The 25584-nt window shown below is 34.5% G+C and overlaps 1 protein-coding gene across 1 annotated transcript; it reads left to right on the top strand.

Annotated features, from left to right (window-relative positions):
- The first annotated feature begins 12425 nt into the window (after positions 1 to 12425).
- Positions 12426 to 15255, top strand: LOC132061594 (receptor-like protein EIX2). Its single transcript, XM_059454370.1, has one exon. It carries the CDS (start codon positions 12553 to 12555, stop codon positions 15253 to 15255), a length of 2703 nt encoding a protein of 900 aa, XP_059310353.1. The 5' UTR covers positions 12426 to 12552.
- Positions 15256 to 25584: the final 10329 nt, after the last annotated feature.

Genomic DNA, 25584 nt, shown 5'->3' with positions numbered 1-25584 from the left:
TTATTTTGAGAGGAGTGAAAGAGGTTGCTGCGGAAGCATTAGTTACTGATTTCTTTGAAGACCCGAAGGGTTTTTTCTTCTTCGTCTTCTTAACAGTAGTCGAGCCCACGACCACGGTAGCCTGGACAATTCGCTGGGTGGAAGCCACTGGGTCCAAAATGGGGTCCATCATGACAACCCGTGGTCGGACAGTTCCTTTGGGTAAACCTGAAGGAAATGTGTTTAGAGATAAGAGACTGCATTCAAATCTAAGTGTGAATATAGTATTTTTAAATATTTAAGAAAATATCTTATAAGTATTCTTAAAGTTATTTAAAGTAAAACTTGTAGAAAATAATAGTTGCATAAAGAGTTTAGTTAAAAAATAAACTAAAAGAAATAGGACATGTGATGTTTATATGTATTTGGAGAAAAGTGAGTTATGCCGACTCACAAATTAAAAGAGTTATTGTAAGATTAATAGTAATAAAAACTTTAAAGGTTTTGTAGGAAGACCATTAATTCAATACAAGCTGTGAAAAGATTGTTTAACAAATACGTATTTCAAGTGTTGGGAAAGTAGCTAATTTAGAACAGTTATCCATGAAAAAGGGTTATTTTCCTCATTTCTCAAAAATAAGTTAACGTCAGTGCGAAATTTGTAATGCTTTAAATTTAAAGATAAAAAGAGTAAATCTTGATTCTCAAAATATGTAGTCATGCTATTTCAAAATCAATTATCCCAATAAGTATTAATTATTAGTTTTCTTGGATTAACTACCGTCATACTAAACTAATAATTCTGCTAAGGTTCATCTAATCTAAGCAAATAAAAACAACTAAAGTGTTAGTCATGTAATTGCAAATCAAATACATAAATAAATAAAATGAAAATAGAAGAGTAAAACAAAAATTGATTTAAATGGGCTCAGCCCATTTTTGGGCTGCTGCTGTTGGCTGCCACTGTGATGGGCCTCGGCCCAGATTATTTTGCTGCGGATGGGCTGATTCGAGAAGAGTTGTGTTGGGCTTTTGGCCCAACGCCAAGTGCGGAAGGAGATGACGAGTCGCTTGGACTCGTATGCGAGATGTCATGCGTAAAAAAAATGAAAGAAAAAGAATTAGTACAATGAGGATAATTTAAATTTTAAAGAAAATGCACATTTTAAATAAACACAAAGGTCATGGATTAATTTTGACGGAATACTGGAATCAACTTTAACTGAAGCACTATATTAAAAATCTATAACTTGAGACAAAACATACTAATTCCTGGAATTAGTATTGGAATCAGACACAGCTCATTCCTAGAAGATCAGACCATTATTCATTGCAGACAACATACACATGGGTCAAAATTGTTTAAATTCTCTTTATTAGAGCTTCAACACACCCAACTAATTACATTAACTAAATAAATCTTGCGTGCTGTTTTACTTGAGATGCTTTTAATCAACCACACAGCCCAATATTTATACTAAGTGTCGCTTGATCTACAGAAGATATACACTGGTATACTTATACAAGGTATGCATCTACTTTTTCTTTCACAGCGTATTATTTAGAGGAACTACTGATTATTATTTTTTCAAACAGCAACCAAAAACATATCTAACAAATAGAAACTAAATGACACGCCCAGGTGACTAAGGGAACAAAGTAAACTAGTCTTAAGACTACAAGATTTAGGAATGACTATATCTTGATCATGCTGTTATTTCAAACCAACTGCCTAAACTTTTATGCAAAGTAGCCTCAACTTAGCAAACTAAATTAATGTATGAACATGCTCAACTGAACCAGACAAACTCAATATAGGGGAGGGGCTAGATATGCGGTGGTTTGGTTAACTAAATTGGACTATCATTTAAGTACACCTAAATGAGCTAATTTCCATGTTTGGCTAGTTCAACCTAACATAAACACGTTTACGAAAACCGACATATAAGTAGCTTGAACTAGAGAGGAATCAAGTAGACTGAACATGCACAGTTAACATGCTGAATTTCATGTTTAAAATATACAGGTTAAACTGATACAAGTAAACTGTATCATACAGACAGCCCCAACAAACCTTATCGTAAAACAGTCCATGAACACAACAGTTGAAGCTAAATCAAGTTCGTCATTGTTTTGAATAAGCAAATAGTCATGTGATGATGCAGTGGAGTAGAAGCAAACCAACAGTCATGTCAAAAAGAGTGTTTCAGATGGATAGAGTTGCTGATGAGGTTACCAGAGAGATAGTATACACTCAAATGGCCCAAATAATCATACCATGAGCATGAGACATAGACATCTTGTTAACAGGAAATAGAGGTTTAGTGAATAAAGACATGATATGGATAATGACATACAAGGTGATACACAAAGAATGTAGGTAGAGTGGGATGTTTTAAAACAGGCAAGGGTTGAATCAAAGCTAACTGCTAACAAACCAACATCCCAGTTTGAAATAATTCAAAGGATTTCAGGACTAATTTGTTAAGCATAGATAAACAGGTATGAAGAAGGGGATTATAGGATATCACACTATGCATAAATCATTTGCAAATCTCATTTTTTAATATGATGACTCACCGCTCTCTTTCAGTTTTAGTTCTCGAACATATAGGATTAGTTTGGTCACACAAATCACATTTTAGGCCATCATGATCATATATTGACTCTACAGAACCTTTTGCAAACAAACTTGGACCCTTCAACCAATAAACCAAAACCTGGACAGGACTAAGTTCAAGAGATGCATACTTAATTGGGATGATAACATTGTTAACATACCAAACAACTCCTTTAACCAGATTGGCATTCGCGAAAGCATTGTTAACCGAATATGATTTTATCATGCTCTTCAAAGTAGGACACACACGTAAACTAATAATATGATTTTAAGACTATCATTATCAGTCAATACCTGATGCACTTAATCATACATATAAGCAGGTTTGACACCCAATCTAAACCAACTTATCAACAAGCAACATGATTAGTATACTAAACAAGCATAGAGCTACACTGAACAGAATTAAACTAAGCTTAACTAACCGTAGAAAAATAATTCATATGAACATCGGATAGAGATCTTAAGCCGTATTTTCAAATGAAACACTGAATATACTAAATGAGCATCAACCATCATAAAAAAAAAGATAAATATAACTTCCTATTTTACGACATCGAATATACAAGTTTTATCGCAAAGACCCACTTGAAATTAAAATCACTTTAAATATGCAAACAGCGAATCCAAACACATATCAGAAATCAAAGTGAACCAAAAGTGGGAGGAAGGGATTGCACTGACCTGTTTTGTGTACAGTGAAATGGGATGTCGAGGTCTCGGATCTATGCTCGAACTCAAACAAGTCCGAACCCGATTAAAGTAAACTAAAGTTTTAAATAGAAAACGAAATGAAAATAGAGTAATTGTTCGCTGTTTTTGGTGATTAAAACTTGTGTTTTGTAGGGGGTTTTCGTGGTTCCAGATCCTTCAAACTTTGAATGATCTCCGGCTAGAGTTCACCGGAAAAGTAAGAATCCAGTGTAGAAGGTCGTTCTTCTCTCCTCAAAACCCGAAAAACTCCTCCTCGATCTCCTCTCAATTCGGATTATTTATAGGATTGTGATTAGGGTTTAAGAGAAGAGAAAGAGGAGCGTATGAGAGAGAGGCGCGGGGGACAGGGATGAGTGGAGAAGGCAGAGGCGTGGGGGGACAGCAGGTAGTGGAGAGAGCGTGGAAGAGAGAGGAAGGAGAAGAGTAGAGAGAGAGGCGGCTGAAGGAGGTGGAAAGGAGAAGGGAGAAAGAGAGGTAGGGTAGAGAGAATGAGGGAGAAATAAGGTGGTTGGGCCGGACCGGGTCGGGTAAAAATGGGATTGGGCTGGTCTGATTTAAAGAAATGTGGGCTGGTCCAATTAATTAAAGTGTGGGCTGATAGAGTTGAAAAATATTGTGTTTGTATTTTGGGCCATTAATTTGGCTAAAAATTGTGGATTCTTCCTCCGCTATTTAATTATTCTTGGGCTTCTAATTTGATAAATAGTACAATATATGATATGTGAAGACAATTAACAATTAATATGTAAAAGATAAGTGGATTTAGCAAAGTGTTGTCTTGTGATTAATTTGACGGGTCCGAATCCAAAAATGAAACGATGACAAACATTTAAAATTTGTGATAAAGTAATGCTCATAATGTTGAAAATAACAGTAGGGATATTAATAGTAGTAGCAATAAAAAATAAAATAGTGAAAATAAAGTATTTAGCTCGTTAGTAAATTTAGACGCCCGAGTGAATAAAATTAAATAAAGGAGGGACAAAATTGGGTGTCAACAATTATTATTATTATTATTATTATTATTATTATTATTATTATTATTATTATTATTATTATATATGTCTTTTCATGTTACATGCATGTATAAATCATATCTACAAATCATGGGCTTTCTAGCCAATCATATCCATGTTCATGTTTTGAGAATAGCATTGAATTACCGAGAAGGTTTAAACACTAGAAACTACACATGTCAACATAGGATAAGGATCGCTCCGTCCAGTTAGGACGATTCCTTTATGTTTATTGATTGGATCCTTTCATGTCAAATTCATGTCTCATGCCCTGACAAGGTATGGGATTGCTCTGCTGGTCGGGCCAGATACCAGACTCCACGTGCTCACTTGGTGATTTCATGTTGTCAGTTATACTAATGCTCTCTCATTTAAACTATTTATCATGTTACCATGTATTCATGTCAGTTATTTTCATGTTCGATTCTGATTTCGCCACCTTATTTCATGTACTTATGTTATTGATTTGTGTTGCCCATTCCTCGAGCACCCCACTTACCATTCTTTTATTCAGTTGCTTTACATACCAGTACAATTCAAATGTATTGACGTCCTTTTTGTCTGGGGCCTGGATTTCACGATGCAGGCGTTGATTTACAGGACGACGGATCTGTTCGCTAGAATTTCTCTCTTATCAGCTATTAGTGTGCCCCACTTTATTCGGGATGTTGTCTTATTTTATGTTATGTCATGTCATACACTAGAGGTTTATCGGGGGCCTTATCCCGGTAAACAGTTGAGCATTCAGACTCATGTTAGAGGTTTCATAGACTAGTCTAGCATGTCATGTCAGATACTCAGTTGTGTTTAGCCTTGTCGGCTATATTATCATGATTTCCGTACTTATGTTTAAAACGTTATTTTCAGACTTATGATTACAAAATCTCATGCTTATTTAGACTTTTATGATTTAACTTATATTCCGCATCAATACATGTCCTGTGTTGATTTAACAAGTCATTTGATTCGCTCGGTCACATGTAGCAAGGCACCGAGTGCCATGTTATGCCCAGGCCATGGTACGAGGTGTGACACCCTTGGTGGTATTGATATGGTAGTTAGTGAAATCTTCACATAACTCGTTCCGTCGACTTGTTGATCGAACTACTAATTTGATGTTGTTGATCATATGTCTTTCATTATAGGTCGTTTTCATTAATTTCGTGAACGGATGTCACTTGTAAGGTTGTGACTTTTCATGATAAAATGTGTTTGTTGAAAGACAACTCTTTGAAAAGACAAGACGGTTCATTTAATATATAAGTTCATTGGTTTATAAATCAAAGAACCAATTGATGATAATGATAAAAAAAATAAAAAAAATCTATAATAGCTTGGATTTTCACATCGGTAAATGTGTTATTAGTTGGATATTTGAAGAAGTAGACTTACAAAAAGTGGAATGATTGACATATATATATATATATATATATATATATATATATATATATATATATATATATATTGTTAAAAGGTTGTGGCCACAAATCGATGTCAACCGCCATTACAGTATCATGATGTCACTTTAAGTATAGTCGGCGATTTTTGCGATATATCCTATTTTATAAGTTTTATTTTGCATTATATTAAATATCCCGTGGTTATTGAAGGGTATAATGATGCAAATTGGATCAACCGCGTCAACCGAAATCAAATCCACAAGTAGATATGTTGCTACATTGGCGGAGGAGCAATGTCTTGGAAATCATCCAAACAAACTTGTATCGGCCGCTCCACAATGGAGTCTAAGTTCATAGCTTTAGACATGAACGGTGAAGAAGCTGAATGGCTCCAAAATTTCTTGGAAGATTTTTTATTCTGGCCCAAACTGTTGGCACCAATATGCATACATTGCGATAGCCAAGCGCCAATAGGTATGCGGGGAGCGTTATGTATAACGGGAATCTCGTCACGTACGACTTAGACACAATACTGTTAGAAAACTACTCTTTATTGGAGTTATCACTATTGACTATGTAAAGTCAAGAGATAACGTGTTGGATCCCTTTACAAAAGGCCTAACTAAAGAGGCAATTGGCAGTAACTCTACCTAGTAGACTGGAGATCCGAAGAGCTAGGTTCAAAGAGATCAAACAAAGTTATGAATGACGGTTTAACATTTTCAAAAACTCAATCCATTCTCATGATGAAGACAATGTTCTGAAACAAGGATAAAACGATTAGGTTTTTTAACGGTTTCTAAGTTTGGCAGATACACTACTAAAAAACTGCAAAAAATCGACGGACAAAAAATAGACGCACTGCGTCGGTTTTTCAAACCGACGGAAAACCGACTCACTACGTCGGTTTTTTGCATTTATAATTTTTTAAAATTATTTTAATTAAAAAACTGACGGACGACGAGGGTTTTTTTGGCAGAATTTTGAAAATATATTTTCGCAAAAAAAAAAAACCGACGTCCCACGTCGGTTTTATTAAAAAAATAATAATAATAATTAATACAAAACTGACGGACGACGTCGGTTTTATTTTTAAAAATATTTTAAATAATTTGCAATTCATTTTGTTTTTTTTTTAAAAATAATAAACAATTTTTTTTTAAGAAACCGACGGACAGGGTCGGTTTCTTTTTTTGTTTTCTTTTTTTTAGGTCAAAATCTGGTCAATAGGCAGAAAAAACCGACGGGCAGGGTTGGTTTTGTCCGTCGATTTTTTTTTAACAAAATGGGCAGACGGGTTTTATTCCCATTTCTTCTCCTCTTCCCAAATAAAACTCTCCATTCTCCTAAAACCCTACCCGCCGCCCTCCTCCCCTCCGCCCAACCCCGCCGCCCATTTCCTCGTCGCCCAGCCCAGCCGCCTACTCAGCCCCCACCCCATCTACCCCAGACCCATTTTTAACTTAATAAATTGAGGTTAGTTTCTTTTAAATTAGGACTTTTAAAATTCTTTTAATTTTAGTTTTATTTGTAGATTTTAGGCCTAATGTTAGTCTATTTAGCTTTGTTAAACATCATTTGCAATGTTATTAATGTTGAATTTGTGAAAAAAATGTAAACTTTATTTGACTAGTTTATTTATCTTTTTTTTTTTTTTTTCTTGAGATTGTGCTATATTTCGTGTTCTTTGTCAATGTATTTGTGTTAGCTTAGTTATCATTATTTGTAATATTATTGATGTTGAATATGTGCAAAAATGTATACTTTAATTATTTGACTAGTTTTTTTTTTTTTTTTTTTTGTGCTTTTTGTTAGAATCGATAAGTTATTAGAATTGTTATTGATCATTCCAAATTAGAATTGGTTGAGATTGTGCTTTTCAAAGTTAGAATTGTTAAGTTATAGTATTTCTATGACCTCAATACTAAAATGTAGACTTTATTTATCTAGATTTGCTTTTCAATTTTTAGAATTGGTTGGGATTGTGCTTTTCAAAGTTAGAATTATTAAGTTATGTTAGAATTATTAAGTTATAATATTTCTATAACCTCAAAACTAAAATGTAGACTTTATTTTACTAGATTTACTTTTTAATTTTTAGAATTAAAGTTAGAATCCATAAGTTATTAAAGTTAGAATTGTTATTGAGAATTCAAAGTTAGAATTGGTTGGGATTGTGCTTTTCAAAGTTATATTAAAGTTAGAATTCATAATTTATTAAAGTTAGAATTGTTATTGAGAATTCAAAGTTAGAATTGGTAGGTATTGTGCTTTCTTAAATTATTGATATTCAATTTGTGAAAAAAATGTAAAATTTATTTGTCTAGTTTACTTTTCACACACACACACACACACACACACACACACATATATATATATATGCCTGCGATTGTGCTATTTTTTATGTTCACTGTCAATGTATTTGTGTTAAAGTTAGAATCCATAAATTATTAAAGTTAGAATTGTTATTGAGAATTCAAAGTTAGAAGTGGTTGGGATTGTGTTTTCTTAAGTTATATTTTAAGTTAGAATTCTTAAGTTATAATATATTTCTATAGCCTCAATAATTTGTGGGTATATTTTTGTAGATGGATCGTATGTGGATGTATAATATGAATAATAGTAATCGTGTAGATGTACACGATGAATTTGTTGAAGGTGTTGATGGGTTTATCACACACATGCAATGTCACTTCTGCACTTTTCAAAAATAAAGGGGTAATTAGTGTCCTTGTTAAGTTTTTCGAACTCCTAGAAGGTATATGAAGATGCCCCAATGGCTAAACGGCGAACAGTGGGAGAAACTTAAGGCATATTGGCGAAGTTTCGGTCAGGATTGCTGAACAGAGCGTACGGTCTAGGCCCAAGGAACAACTTAAGTCGCTTTCGGTCAGGATTGCGAGGTGAAGGGTCTTCTTGACAAGCCGAGGGAGTTGATGGTGTTCAGGTCGCAGCTATGGCGCGAAAAATTGCTGAACTTAATAGGAAATTAGGTGAGACCGAGGCAAAAGAGTTGAGGGAAAGTAACTCCAGAAAGCGAGCCTTGAATCGCTCATGGCACAAGTTAAAAGCCACATTGCAAGTGGACAATTTGGTGTGCCCCCTTCTCCCTCCCCCCCCCGCTTCCCCCTCCGACCCGAGAGATTATGATGACCGTGATTACGTAGCCCGGACAGGATGATCAGTATAGTAGTTTGGATTTAATAATGGACTTATGTTTTATGGACTTATGTTAAAACTAGTTAATGGTACTTTTGGTTGGACATTTAAATATTTTTGAACTTTGAAGGTCTATTTAGATCGTATTTGATGTGTTTAGATAGTGTTTGATGTGTTTTATTATTACTTAGGGTGATTTTATGTGTTGTATCTCTTTTAGAATTGATTTGGAGCATTTTAATGCTAGTTTTGAGCACTACTTTTGGTGCTAGTGTTGAAATCGGTTTTTGTGCGGGTGTGGCGGAAAAATGCAGAATTGCATGTGAAAAAATTCCGGAAAACCGACGCCGTTCGTCGGTTTTTTGGAAATTAATTCTGGAAATTTTCCAGAAAACCGACTCAAATTCGGTTTCCGGAAATTAATTCTTAAAATTTATGAAAAAACGACGCATCGTGTCGGGTTTTTATTTAAAATAAAAAAAATTTAAATAAAGCGCGTCGGTTTTTTCATAAAATTTATATTGTTTTTATATAAGATAAAAAATCAGAAATTAAAAAAATCGACTCAGTCCGTCGATTTTTTTTTTCTTTTTTAAATTATTGGATAAAACCCGACGGATCACGTAACCGACGCAGTCCGTCACAAAAAACCGACGTGGTCCGTCGGTTTCCAAAAAGCGAGGCTATATAAACCGGCGGACCGTAAAGGGTCGGTTTCCCGTCGGTTTCATTGAAAAAACAAACGCGGTCCGACGATTTTCGTCGTCGGTTTTTTCCCTTTTTTTAGTAGTGATATGACCAAATAGTTTATCTACAGGATGACACATTTAGGAATCATACCTATTTGAGTGTAAAGTGTAAGCCGCATCAAGGAAAATGATAAGTAAAGACCCATTTTCTACGCACCTTTCACGAAAATCGGTGCGGCCTTTCATGGCCGAAACGAACACAACAGGAGAACCAAAGACAATTAAAGGTTAATTGTGTGACATATGGTTGTCTAGGTATACACAAAGCTTGACGGTTAAAGATATCAAATCTACCGATTGATCGAGTATATCCGACATATGTTCGCTATGGAAAGTTCAAAACCTACTTTACCCGGATGCGATTAATCTTTACTTGCAGATCACACACTTGATGTGCATTCCTTTATCATATAGTCGTTCCCCACTTATGTGGGGATTGCTGGGTATTTTTGGTGTGAATGGAAAATGAAGGTTTTATTTCTCGTGCCTTTTACGGAAAGGTAATTATTTTTTGAAATGGCACATGCTTTTTCCAAAAAGACACACCTAATTTTCCTAACAAACACCTTAGTTGGCTATAAATATCTGGTCATTCCTTCAGATTTTCCTTACGAAAAATCTGATTATCTTTTTTCTTCTTTCTGCACTTCAAATATATTATGTGTGATTTGTTGTCGCCTGTTGTGTTCACCGTTCACCGGGGTTTGAGGTACCGCTATGCTGGTGAGTTAATTCGTTTTATCCTGGGAGGATATATTTCATAATCTCGGGTACTTGAAGGGAATAATTTTCTTAAGGAAACATTGTGAATTCAGCAGACTCAAATTATTCCTTTTATATTTATTTTCAGATTCTGTTTAAGTTATTATCAAATACAGATTGACAACAAAAAGAACATGACTATGGGGTGGGGTCTCATTCAACAAGTGGCTATTTCTTATTCACCCAATTGAAATGGTAACTCAACCACAACCGCAGTCTCTGAAGCCTATGCCGGTGATGCAACAGACGCGGATTATGATTAAACCGAGGTGGATGATGAGTCGAATCCTTCATCATTACAGACCCAGATAACAGGAAGAACCAAATTTAGAGTAGAAAAAACATAAATCAAAATGAAATGTTGGTGAATTTCGTGATCAGCTTTGTGAGTATTTGCGGAAGATGCAATGTGGAATCCAAGGTTAATTTCATTTTCTTGTACATTTCTTTTTCACTGTTGGAAAAATTCAATTGTGGCTTTAGTTGCTTAGTTGTGTTTGATAGCGTATACTGAAGGCTTTGTTTACATTTCTTTACAGCATTGTTTATAAGCATCTCTAAATTCTTATTAACCAAGTTTGTTATTATATGTGTCAGCGAGAAATTTTGTTTTGTGAGTCATATAATCAACACTACTTGTGTGAGGCTATTTTACTACTTGATGAGTGAACACTTGCTTGTTTTAAGCATAAACAAGAAAGGCAATGTTACTTAGTCAATATTTTTACTTAATTAATTAAATTGCCTAGCTAGAAAAAAAAAATTGGAAGTTTCTCCAACATTCTACAAATAGAGAATGGTGGCAAATTGGCGTTACGGAAATTTTTAAGTGCACTGTTCTAAACCTTTGCTTTCGTAATATTTGTTATTGAAGATCTAAAATAAACTATTTCTATAAATATTGTTTGTATCCGATATTCAATAATTTTAAGTATTAAAATCATTGTATAGTTAAATCTATTATATTTTTATACACAAGTGAAGCTGGTTCATGGTGTCCTTAGTTATAACTCTATTCAATTTTTTTTTTTTCAAAAAAAAAGTAAATTAAAGAAGACTAATTATAGTCTAGCATTTAAGACCAAGTTTGGGATTTTAACACTAATTATTTAGAGAAGTTCATTCCTCCATTAGTATATCAGAAATTGATTTTTACATATTATAAGATCAGAAAATAATATAAAATTATCAATATATATAGTTACCATTCTCTAATTGACGAAATGAAGATATTTTAAGTTTTCTTTTTCTTTTTTTCTAGCTAAGCATTTTAATTAGTGAAAAAATTAACATTGCCTTCATTGTTTATGCTTAAAACAAGCAAGTGTACACTTGTCAAGTAGTAAAGTAGCCTCGCACAAGTAGTGTTGGTTATGTGACCCACAAAATAAAATTTCTCATGTGTCAGCTATTCAGCTTGTTTTGAATGGTTGTTATCTATTGTATTGTATTGTATTGTATTGTATTGTGTTGTTAGTTTAAATACAGTGTTTATTTTAATTGTCACTTTAATTTTATTATGTATCGTATGTTAAATTCATTGTTTTGTAACGACAAACTCCCATTTTATGTAACGACTGATTTGGTGTGATCGCGTCAGTCACCTTAATTTTTTTTTGAAATTTTGTTTTTGCTTATTATCTGGTAATTCCATTTTATTCTTTCACCCTAACTTTTTATAATGGCTCTACCCGGTACCGTACTTTTTTTTCTGAATTTATCCTTCAAATTGCTGCCGTGTGGCATTATGTAACAACGAGAAACGATACAATCTATCCAAACAGTTGTATTCATAAAAAAAATCAATACAGTAAAATATAATATGATACACTAGCCATATTTAACAACCATCCAAAGAAAGTGTGAATGTACTCTTCTTTTTTCTTATCTTTGTTTTGCTTTTTGCTTTTTGCTTTTTGCTTTTTGCTTTTTGTCTTTTTCCATTCGTTTTTCATATCATTTCTGGTATAATATGCAATTTCTGGGAAACCCGAGAAACACACATAATGCGCTAGTCAAGTCAACAAAGACGAAGTAGTTAGTATAAATAGTCGCTTTCTGCTTTGAACACACTATGTATCTATTCTTTTGAAAATTTTCTAGTAAAATTTGCTCTGATAATCTTGATTATTGATAAAATTTAATTACTGCTCATGGATGGTGTAACTTTACCTTTCCTTCTCATTCTTGTAGCTATTTTAGATGGATTTTCCTATGCGCAAACTAGTTCTATTTATTCAGGCATTCATTGCATTGAGAGTGAAAAAAATGCTCTTATCAAGTTCAGGCAAGGTTTCAAGAATCCATCACGGAGCATGTTGTCTTGGATGCTCGAGGAGAACTGCTGCAGGTGGGAAGGTGTTGAATGCGACAATTCAACCGGGCACGTGATCACTCTTGATCTGCATAAACAGTTCTTGCAAGGTGAGTTCGGGATTTCTTCGCTTGACTTGCCTTATTTAAGACACTTAGACCTGAGCCAAAATGATTTCCGCAGGGCACCAATTCCTAATTTTGTTTCCCGTTTTAAGAACCTAGAATATCTCAATTTGTCAAAAACCAATTTTAGAGGAACAATTCCTGAACATCTTGGGAATCTGTCACGCTTGCAGTTTCTTGATCTCAATGGTGATTCTTCACTCAAGGTCAATAACCTTCAATGGCTTCAACACCTCTTCTCTATGAAGATTCTTGACTTGAGTGGTGTTGACATGAGCAGCCCAAAAAACTGGCTACATGACATCAATTTGCTAACTTCTCTCTCAGAATTACGTTTGTCTGCTTGTCAGCTTGCTACACTTCCTAAGTCGTTTCCCGCTTTTGTGAATTTCACATCCCTTCAAATTCTTGACCTTTCATTGAACTATTTCAATTCTTCAATTCCTAGCTGGTTGTTCAATACAAGCCACAGTCTTGTATATCTTAATCTCACAAGAAGTGAGCTGGGTGGTTTCCTTCCAAATGCCCTTGGAAACATGCATTCACTTAGAATTCTTGATCTTTCAGGGAACTCTCTCCTAGGCCAGCTTCCTCATTCCATAGAGAAAATGAGTTCAGTTACCTATCTTGATCTCTCAAGAAACTCGTTTACGGGCAATTTACCACCAACTCTGCCATCAAAGCTGGAATATTTGGATGTTTCTAATAATCATCTGGAGGGTCCTTTAGCAAAAAGCATTGCACAACTTAGGCAATTAGTTGTCCTCAAAGTTGCTGGGAACTCTTTCAATGACTCGATTACAGAACATTTCTTGAATTTCAGTGACTTGAGAGTGTTAGACTTGTCATCCAACTCATTTATCCTCAATCTAAGTGAAAACTGGATGCCACGCTTTCAACTTGACTTTATAAGCCTGCAGTCTTGCCAACTTGGTGCAAAATTTCCCCAATGGCTTCAAACACAAAAAGAGTTGTCATTTATTGATATCTCTAACGTTACGATCTCAGGTGAAGTGCCTGATTGGTTCTGGAATCTTTCTGCGAAGGCTTATCACATAGACCTTTCGCAAAACAATTTCACAGGGGAAGTGCCTGAATTCACACAAAGAGTTCATCTTACAAAATTGGACCTGAGTAAAAATAATTTTCATGGTCCTTTGCCTCATTTTTCACCCAAGATGATGACCTTGATTTTGGCAAAGAATCTCTTTAATGGTACTATTGCTCCTGTATGTGAATCACTTGTCATGAATAATTCTCTCGGTCTTCTAGACCTATCTTCAAATTCACTATCAGGACAACTTTCAGACTGTTGGAGATCTGGGAAGAATCTGGAACGATTGAATTTAGCCCATAATAACCTATCCGGGGAGATACCTCATTCAATTGGAGATCTTGCTAAACTCTTCTTTCTGCAATTGCAGAACAATAGTTTCTCCAAAAATCTGCCTTCATCATTGAAGAAGATAACTGGACTAAAAATTCTTGATGTTTCTGTAAATAGTTTATCTGGAAATATACCACTTTGGTTAGGGGAGAGTTTTAATACTCTTATGATTCTTGTATTAAGAAGAAACAAGTTTGACGGACATATTCCCCGGCAGATTTGCCAGCTGAAATACTTGTATATTTTGGACCTTAATTCCAACGCTCTATCAGGAACTATTCCAAGGTGTCTTGACAATCTCCACAGCATGTCCGGGGTAGAGGAGCCTCCTCCCTTTACATATGGACCCTATGCAGATTATTATCCGGGGCGGTCATTTCCTCCAGGGATCTTTGTGGCATTTGATCTAGCAGACAACCATTTATCAGGGGACATTCCTAAGGAAATCACTAGCATTACTGCACTAGGGTTTTTGAATTTATCAAGGAATAATTTCACGGGAGCAATTGCACGTGACATTGGCAACTTGCAACATTTGGAAGCTCTCGATCTTTCCAGGAATAAGCTGTCATGCTCCTTTCCTCCCAGTATTGTAGAACTTACCTTTCTTGTTCTTGGAGATTTTTCTTTCAATGATTTGACAGGAAAAATTCCATCTGGACTTCAATTCGAGAGTAGTTCTTATATTGGGAATCCAAAGTTGTGCGGATTCCCACTTTCACGAGTCTGCTCGGATCATTTACTTGAGGACATGACTCACTGTAATAATAAGCAGGAGGTTCAGGCCGTTCAACATGGAGAAAACAATGACTGGCTCGAGGAATTTTCGTTCTACATTAGCATGGGAATTGGCTTCAATACAGGTTTCTGGGTATTTTGGGGTACTCTAATGTTGAAAAAGTCTTGGAGATATGCCTATATGAGGTGCCTGGATAACATGGGCAACAAGATTTACGTGTTTGCTGCCATCAGATTGAAAAATAACAAGCAGCAAAAAAAGGTGAACAATGACAAGGAGCAAAAAAGGTGAGCAACAGAAACCATCAATAAGGTTGAAGTTTGTCCAAATCGAGTTTCTTCTTGTAACCTTTATTTATACTCGTCTGTTCTTTTTTCCTTTCTGTCTATTCTTAAAAGTATTTGGTTTTGTAAAATCTTCTTGCTTATTGTGTTTGTATGTATGCTTAGTTGCATATTTTCCTTCACTTTCTTCATTTCCTTTTATGATATTTCGACTTGTGAAATGAAAGTAACTTGACGCTTATGAATCAAATAAGCGATTCATATACACATAACAAAAGAGTGTAATACCTGGACTTCTTGTGGTAAAAATGTATTCGCACCCGCTATTTACTGTAATCATACTCCCTCCGATCCATATTATATGGTGTTTTTACTTTTTACAGCCTGATCCGATGTTACGTTTTTCTTTGATCCATATAAGAAAAAGTTTAGTGCCGTCTTTTGTTATAAGGTAAAGTTGAGTGACTTCTACAAAAAATAGTTAAGTAACTTGGTGCGATAAAATTAAAGTTGAGCAATCTCCATGACATTAACCCTGCATTTCTCTTAAAAATTTGTGTGGTTAGTTATATGATACAGAAGAAATTGAAGTGTTTCCTGAAAGACCTCTCATGTATCTGGAAATTTGGCAAGGAATAACGATGATCGACATGTTTTTCCACCTTTTGTTGTTTTCTGTAACTTTCTTTTAACTTTTCACGAGATTAATTTTTGGTTTTGTGTTCTCTAATTATTCAGAGAGAATTGTGCATAGATGAAAGAACTCAGATTTATTAAGTTGTGGTTTGTGCTTGAGACGCCACATTACGAAGTAATTGCACGGTTTACCCTTCAAATGGACTGGCCTTTAATTTTTTCCGGTCAAATGGATTGGTCCTTAATTTTTGCGCCTCGAAATTAAATTTATGACTAATGGGGCATAAATTCTTTAAGGATGGGAGCATAACTTGTGGATATTACGATGCGTAATTTATGCCCCTCTAGAAATAAATTCAATTTTAAAAGGCAAAAATTAAAAGACCAGCCCATTTGAAGGGCAACAATTAATGAGCAGCACAAAATAGGGCAAAATTGAATGACCCACACACCAATAGCATAGATAAGCTCAAAAATTGGCATTGAAACTAGATTATGGCTTTAACAACTGGTTAGTGATCCACACAATATACTTGGTTTTATATAAAAGATCTTAGAAAGACGTTTCTATCAGATAATTAAGAGTCCGTTTGAGTTAGTTGATTAAAAGTAACTAATAAGTATTAAGTAATGAAAATCACTTTTAGGTGTTAGAAACTGGTTTTATAAAATGAAGTTATGTATTTGGATAGAAGTGCTGAAATTCATAATAATCAATTGATGTATTTGGTTGAAAATTGGAAATTTTCAAAAATATATCAACTCAACACAACACCTTGCACTCACGTAGTCGGAATTTCAGTTTACACCCGCATAGCCACCATTTCTTTTTACTAACATGGCTGCTAATAGTATAATAACAGCCCGGAGATTTGGAATCATAAGAAGTTACTTGGGCTTATTAATTATAGGTGATTAAAAAGTTTCAAAATTGAGTGAATGTAACTCAAGTTTTTTTAATTGAGTAGAGGTGATAATATTTAGATTAGTGATTAAGGACTTTTGATCATACTAGTTTTAGCGTACGTGCGTGCGTTGCACGTGTCAATAAATCAAAATTCTATACAAAAAGAACAACTATGTAAAATAGTTAAAACCTTAGTGGCATGTCCATGCAACATTCATTTAAGTTACGACTAATATAATTACATTGACCCAAATGCTATGTTTGATTTATCTAATTTAATATCTCTTTACAACTATAATTAAATTAAATTGTATTTAAAGTGAAAAAGATAAGATGGTTAAAATTCACAGTGTAAATAAAATAAGGTTAAAGATACAGTACTTAATGTTTTGTTTGATAAGCAGCAAAGTATCCAAAAAATTTCCGTAATAAAAGTAGTTGAAATTCTCTTTTTAATAAGGTATTCTCCTCATTTATTTATTTACATTAGGAGATTTTTCCAATACTTTTCTCTTTTGTTTAACTAAAAATTTGAAGATAACTTAATTCAATTTCTAAAGAATATTTTCTTATTTATTTATGATAGAATTTAGCATGGTATTTTTTTACTTTTTACATATGTATACATATTAGAATTTAGGAATATTCTAATTTTCTTTCTATTATGTAGATCGATTTGCTAATGGTCTCTTGTATCTTTATTTAAAAAATTATTAAAAGTTTATATATGGGAGGTTTTTTTATTGGGAAAATTTCAGAAATATACAAGTTGATCACCTACATTGCAAAAAAATAGGCGAAAACTTACATTACAAAAAATAGCCCAAAATATACAAACATATACAGACACTTATACTAACATATACAAACGTTTATACAAAGGCGGAGAGAGAGAGAGAGAGAGAGAGAGAGAGAGAGAGAGAGAGAGAGAGAGAGAAAGAGAGAGAAAAGTTTAGGGTCATTTTTTGTAAGAATTAAAAAAAATGAGTAAATTTGATAAAGATTGTTCAATGTTCATACAAGTGTAATTTTCTTTTTTATTTCAATCAAAAAGACGTGCCACAACGTAACATGATCAAATATTTTTTTTTTCTTGAAATTATTCTTTAAAATCTTGCAATTTTCCCCTAAAAATCCTAGTTATTAAACCAGGTCCGTCCTGAGGAAACTTTATCGAAAAGAAAAATAATTAAATTTTAAACATTAATTTGGAGGGTTGTTTGACTTAATTATTAAGCTTGATCGTTTAGCAAAAAGAAATATGTGCTGAATTTTGATATATAAACATCTGGTTGGTACTTTCTTATAATGATCTCATATTAAATTTTTGAGTAATAACAGTTCAATCAATTACATATATGTTTTTCCTTTTCGTCCATATACTTGATTTTGAGGTTCCAGACTCGATATGTTATATCGACTTTTATACCTTCTGTAAACTCATTTTTTTTTTCTAAAAGACAATTCTGTATTGGAGAAAATTGTAAAACTTTGTCTAACATGAATTTGTATGAACTTCTAATACTATTTCCCTATTGCATGAATTCCAACGTTTTAGCTATTTGAGATATTTTGTGCTACTTATGTTCAAATTCCGAAGTCATACTAATCTCACAAGAAGAAAAACACTTTGAAGTTTTATATAAAAGGATACGTTTACTTTGAACACGTGTTATCTATTTTATTCACAATTTTTTGTTTGGAAAAATCACCCCGCTTCAAAGGCACCTAACATTTAGGAGCCCCGCACCTTTCTAACCCAAAAATAAATTTTTGAAACCAAACTAAACCATTAAAAAAAAAAAAGAACCTAAATAGGCTTTACGCACAGATTATGTGCGTAAAAGGACCAAAGTGTACATTTACACTTTAGTCCTTTCACGCACAGATTTTGTGCGTGAAGTGGCTTCCCCCCCACACCCCGACCTCCATTCTTTGGAAATCAAACTCAATTAAGCTTTTTTCCATACTTTGACCGAAAATTAGTGACGTTTCAAAACACCAGAATATAAATATTTTATATAGAACTTAATATTTTTTTTCATGTACAATAATATCGACTCATTACATCAAGTATACATATACATTTAGATCGTCATTTTAGAGGTTGTAAAGTGCTCCGAAGTAAGTTTGAAAACTTGTTATACATATACATTTAGATCGTCGTTATAGGGTTCTAATTAATTATGGACTTCGCACGAGTTATTATTAATCGACAATAAATACTAAAATAACTAATTATCATTAAATACTAAATACTATATATATATATATATATATATATATATATATATATATATATAATATTAACATAAATGTACATTTTATTTACAAATATACAATCTCCTAAGGCTTAAGGATCCTCCTAACCCCACCACCCTCACTATCATCGGATCCTCTATCCTTCTTTAATGACGGGATGATTTATGGCATGATCACTCTTTCTTCCTTCTTCGGCCCAGGGTGAAAACATGCTTCCTATGGGAGACGGCGACGTCTCTCCACTCGAGTAGCCTCGGTAGATGCCTCGTGGAGATGACTCAATCGGAGGACCGGACCACGTGAGCGAAGAATGAACCTGAAATAATATATAAATAATTTAATTTAGATTTATCATAAACTAAACATGAAATAACATATAAACAATTATTTAATAAATTATTTCTTTGTAAAAAAATAAAATTGTGTGTCGACGACCTCCTGAGATGGCCGGTCGAGGGCTCCTTGGCTCCTCAACGATCTCCCGAGCACTACCCGAGCCGTAGCCGGAGGTGGAGACGGTCAATCTAAACGGGCGGAGACGGGTCCACGGAATGCGAAGAATGAACCTATAATATATATAAATAATTTAGTTTAGATTAATAAAATAATTAATTAATACATTATTTTATTGTAAAAAAACAAACCTGTGTGTCGACGGCTCCTGAGATGGCATGTGAGAGGGCTCCTGAGCTGCCCGCGAAGCCGGAGATGCAGATGGTGCCGTAGGCTCGGCTGTAGAATGAAGAAAGTAGTCATCGAAAATAATATCCAAGTCCTCATCTCCGTCTCCTATATGTAGTTCACCAACTGGCACCTGTGGAAATGATGACCAAAAATCATAAGGTGGGACCATCTCTGGCGTCTATCCAGGTCTCTGTGAAGTCGACGGCCTGGAAGAAGAAGTCGATGGGATATCTATAGCTGATGGAGCCTGACGGGCTACATCGTCAGGCTCATCTACTGACCTGCGCTGCCGGCCACCACCTCGCCCGCATCACCTCTCGCTGCCCCCGACCACCTCTATCAGCCCGCCCACCTCTATCAGCCCTACCACCCTCAGGAACACTCTCTGGTACATCCTCATCGACACGATACCACTCCTGTGCCTGTGTCATACCAGTGTCGGTAAGATGAACTATCCGTGCCACATATACCGCTATCCGGGGGTCGGTGGACTCCGTAAGGGGAATGCTTTCATGGTGTATCATCAGAGTCATCCGTAGTTGCATATATTTGCAAATTTTAAGAATTGAATAAATTCGTAAAGTAATACATAATAAGACGACGATCAAGAAACTTACCGCCGCTCATACGCTCCGAGAGTAAGCATATCCTCGGACATCGTGACGCGGCGTCGAGGGTTGGCAATCGAGCGAGTGATATGCATGTACCACGTCATGGACCGGAGTGTCATGTCCGATCGCCGCTAGAGTCGTCATCCTCGCGTTCCATGCATCGACTTCCTGGTGCATACGCGCCCGCCATGCCGCACTGTCGATCGAACGCTCGTCCCTGGTGTAGTGGGTGTGCTCCCAATGTGTAGCCGCGGGTTTGTTCCCGCACATGTACTAACCGCCGTAATACGCGATCGGGTGCGTGATGCTCAACGATGTCCATATGGATCAATGGACACCGTGCGATCCATATGTGCTCACCACTACAAAACGCCACTCGACCCAAAATCCGATCATCATACGGCGTCCATATGAAAGCCTATAAAAGAATTCAACTAGTTAACAATAAAAGACTATCAAAATTAACAAACTAATGTTAAATCAAAAAAACTTACCTCGGGCGCCGTCATGCGGTCTAACTGATCCCTAAACGGGAGAATGACATGGTGCGTCTCCACACCTCTGGTACGACCTCGCGACCATCTCCGCGCGTATGGCATATCCTCAGCAACATAGTCATCGGGAGGGTGAGCAGCTATGGGTTGAAAAGGTCTCAACCTAGTTCACACCCATATCTGTCATAGTCATCAAAAAAATTATTTATCAGTCGTCATTTCGAAAAAATATATTTAGTGTTTTATCTACACACACTTAAATATATTACGTGAAGAAAAGGGCTAAATGCGGCGACCTCAACCCTCTCGCCCATGTGAGGCTCGATCAAATCCTCCGTACATGTAAGCCGTGACGGCGCGCCCCAACTATAACATCCCCGTACTGGTCTAGGTCCTCAATAAATAGCAGATACCTAGTGCTCATATCCGCACCCCACGTGTTCGGGAACATGATGCCCCCGAATAGGATGAGAAGATATAAGAAAGCACGTCGGTCAACATCAACCTGAGGCGTTGCCTCACCGATCGGATGCTGCAGATCTACGAGACGCAAATGACCATGGAGGGAGGACCGCAACAACCGACTCCGTCCACTCATATCCCTCTGCAGAGGCTCGAAACCAGTGAGCCTAGCCAACTCCTGGCGATACGGCAACATCTCCGGAGGCTCCACTCTATACAATGCCTATCTATCAATCTGTAGACCATAAATCACCTCGACATCCTGTAGGGTGATGGTAGCCTCGCCAAAGGCGGAGATGAAATGTATAGGTCTTTCTTGGTCGCGCCGCTCAATCATGGCCGTCACTAGAGCCCTATCGTGCACAAGCCGACCAACCTCGATGCACGGGTAGATACCGCCCGACGTAGTATATCTATGACACAGGGATGTGGGGGAATAGCCTCTAGAATATCCCATGCTGACTCCTCCGCACGGGTACGAACACTTCTTAGAGGATACACGCGCATCCCATACATACTGGGACCTATGCTCATGCTGTCGATAAAGTATCTCTCTGTTGTCGAAGGGTCCCGGCTCCATGGTGGCATCCTATCTATTTTAGGCATTTTAAACTAATCATGAATACATGAAGTAAGGATTAAAGTGATATATTTTTTACGCATTTTAAATTAATCATTAATTTTTTAATTAATCTCTAATACGTAGTATTAGTTATGTAATCTTTTACCGAGAAATTATACAAAGGATTGAATCCTAAACTAAGGATTTTCAATTTTTAATTAGCAAATAAATAAATTAACAATTAAAGATATAAAGATTAATAATTAACAAATCAAAAAATTAACAATTAGCTAGCAAACAATTAGCATATAATTAATAAATAAACAATTAACTAACTAATCAAATAATAAAAAAATTAATTAGCATATAATTGTTAAATAAACAATTAACTAACTAATCAAATAATTAACAAATTATTAACAAATAAACAATTGACTTAACAAAAACTAAATAAATAATTAGCTAGCCTAACAATTGAAATAACTAATCTAACAATTACCAAATACTAAATAAACAACTAATAAACAATTAACAAATTAACAACAACTAAACAAATTAAAAAAAAATTAAAAAAGGGGCTGAAAACAGCCCTTTTGCGCACAAAAAAAGTGCGTAATTTTTTTTTGTCCATATCCACACAATAGTAATGCTTAGGTTAATAAATAAACAATTAACAAATGAACAAAAAAAAAAAAAATGAAAAACAGGCTGAAAAACAACCCTTTTGCGCACAAAAAAAGTGCGTAAAAGTTTTTTTTTTGTCCATATTCCCACAATAGTAATGCTTAGGTTAATAAGGTAATAGAAAAATCGTACTGAAATACCTAGATTGAAGCTTTGATTTTGAGTTTTTGAATTGAATTATACGCTCGCTTTATCACAAGAAACTTATTCCTGTTCAATATACCACTTTTGGGTTCAACAAGAAAACGATGTTTTTTTGATCGCGTGACCTGAAAGGGACCTTTTAATGGCAGATTTTAGTTTTTTTTTTTTTTTGAATTTTCGGTAATTAAAAGAGAAGGGTAAGGGTATATCTGGCCGATATATATCTAGCTTTTACGCATAATTAAGATTCCAGGCGTAAAAGGACTTTAGCCAGACAACTACACTTTGGCCTTTTACGCACAAAATCAGCGTAAGAAGCCCTATTTACGTTCTTTTTTTTTTTTTTTAATGGGTTATTTTGGTTCCAAAATTTATTTTTGGGTTACAAAAGTCTTGCTCCCAACATTTAGGATTGAGATATTCCGTGCTACTTATGTTCAAATTCCGAAGTCATACTAATCTCACAAGAAGAAAAACACTTTGAAGCTTTATATAAAAGGATACGTTTACTTTGAACACGCGTTATCTATTTTATTCACAATTTTTTGTTTGGAAAAAATCACCTCCGCTTCAAAGGCACCTAACATTTAGGAGTTGAATTTGTAGAACTGACCTTTAATTCGGGTTCATTAATATATGGGACGTTCAAATACACAATAAATGAGTTTTCCTATGATGTCTGCTCAGACTAAAACTCCATTGAAGGAGAGGAAAACCTAAGTAAAAGCTAGACGGACTATTTTTACACTTAAATTGTGAATTCTTACTGGAATTAAATTGAGTGCTTAAAGGAATAGGGCATTTTCTGTCTTAGTTTGGTTTTGCTTTGAACTGAATTTCTTAAAACTCACAATAACAAAATTTAAGTTGACAATCATTGACTATGTGGAAATTCTAAAAATAAAAGAATCAACCAAGTACGTATAACGATTCTAATCTTTAGTTGAATTTAAAGTTCAAAATAATAGGAAAATCTTAAATAATCCATCATACTGTTTTTTTTTTTTTTTTTTTCAAGGAATAATATTATTTCTGAATAATATAAAAATTGGTCAACATTTTAGAGTTGTTTTGGTTACATTCATATATCCCTCACATGGATCTTTTAAGAAGAGAAGAAGCATTTTTTTTTTCTTATGCAAAAAAAAAAAAAAAAAAAAAAAAAAAAAAAAAAACTGCACACACATTTTATGCCATATATCTGGTAAAAAGGACAAAAATAATCTATGCAAATAAATATTAAATATGCGGTGAAACAACTAAAACATCTTAAAAGAAAAAAATATTGTACATGTTGGCTCATTTTTTTTTCCTCTCCATTAAGATGCATACATGAAAATTGAAATTAATCTTTAAAATGGAACTCAGGTGATCAAAAAAAAAAAATTACCTCAAATAGTGTTGATGCTGGTGCTTGCGGTAGTTGTGAAAAGCCTGAAACAACACAAAAAGAAAAATATGACAAAGGTATTATAATTAAATCAAGCGTAAGTGCAAGCCAAATATTTATCCAAAACTCTGACAAATTAGCCTCATTACAACACTCAAAATGCACCGCATAATTAAATGAAGAGAAACAATCCGTAATTAAAACCCAAACAAAGTCATAGCCCTCATATTCCAAAACACTACCAGCATTAACCATTATGTAGAGGAAAACAACAAAGTAAAATGAAAAGCGATAAGCTACCGCGATTTCCAAGTTAAAAAAATGGATATGACTACAACATGCTGGCATAAATTATTCTCAAATGAGATAAATAAATGAAATTAATCCCGGAAAGACAATTCCTGTAATAAAGGAAATTAAAAGGGTTCTAGTTACATACAGCAAAAGCACCGCCATGCAAACGGTCGTATATGGAAAGTTGTTTTTTTTTTTTTTTTTAAATACTTACAAATTGAACCAACTTCTAATAGGTTTCTTTCTGTTACGAAATGTGGAAACTTTTATAATTAAGGAAAATTGAGCAAGAACGATGGAACTTGCTTTGCATGAATAGGGATTTCAATAATACGTAGGATTTGGAATGAATCCCACAATAATTAAACTATTAATTCAGAAAATATTTTAATTTTACCCTCAAGAGTAAAGTGGTAAAAGAAGGAAAAATTGATAGCTTTATTTTTATAGAGGAATATAGAAGATATATGGAAGAAGATAAGGAAATAGCCGTTGAAATGACTAATTATAAAAGGAAATGGTATTTTAAATTTTTTTTACACATCGAATTAATATGATGTGACTGTTATTTTATACTCTCACGCACCAAACCTCATTTGAAGTCACTTGGATTATATAAAAGCCAAGTACATGGGGGATAATTAATTAGGACCAGTTATCGTTTGAGGGGGTAACAATTATAAAAGGAAAGTCAAGAACAAGAGATTAATTAGGACCAAACATAGTTTAAGGAGATTTAAATAAAACGCGTCAAGTTTAGGAGGGTCTTTAGGTATTCTTTCTAGTAAAAAAATAGTAGCCTTTTGGGTAAAGTTAATATGTTTAAATAAGGTATTATAAATTAAGTAATTTTATTAATAAAAAATAAGATACGTAACTTTACTATACAATTTCACTAAGTTAAGTGACCGTTTGAGAAATTTACTTCATAAAATGAAACAAAAAGAATTTCAATTCACTGCAGCAGGAGGGGCATCAAAAAATGAAGATGCGCCAGGTATATTATAATACTAACTACTTAGGAAGAAAAAAAAATCACACACTTCCATTGAATTATCAACAAACGATATGCTTGAAAGAATATGTAGCTATCACACACTTTGCCTTCTATAAATTATATATATATATCAATCATTCGATCTTTTCCTCAATTCTTATCTGTTAAATATGGTAATTGATTAACAGAGTTATATATTCGTCCGTGTA

This window comes from Lycium ferocissimum, chromosome 6, assembly GCF_029784015.1.
Source record: "Lycium ferocissimum isolate CSIRO_LF1 chromosome 6, AGI_CSIRO_Lferr_CH_V1, whole genome shotgun sequence".
NCBI classification, from domain to species: Eukaryota; Viridiplantae; Streptophyta; class Magnoliopsida; order Solanales; family Solanaceae; genus Lycium; species Lycium ferocissimum.
This window is presented reverse-complemented; position numbering and strand designations above follow the sequence as displayed.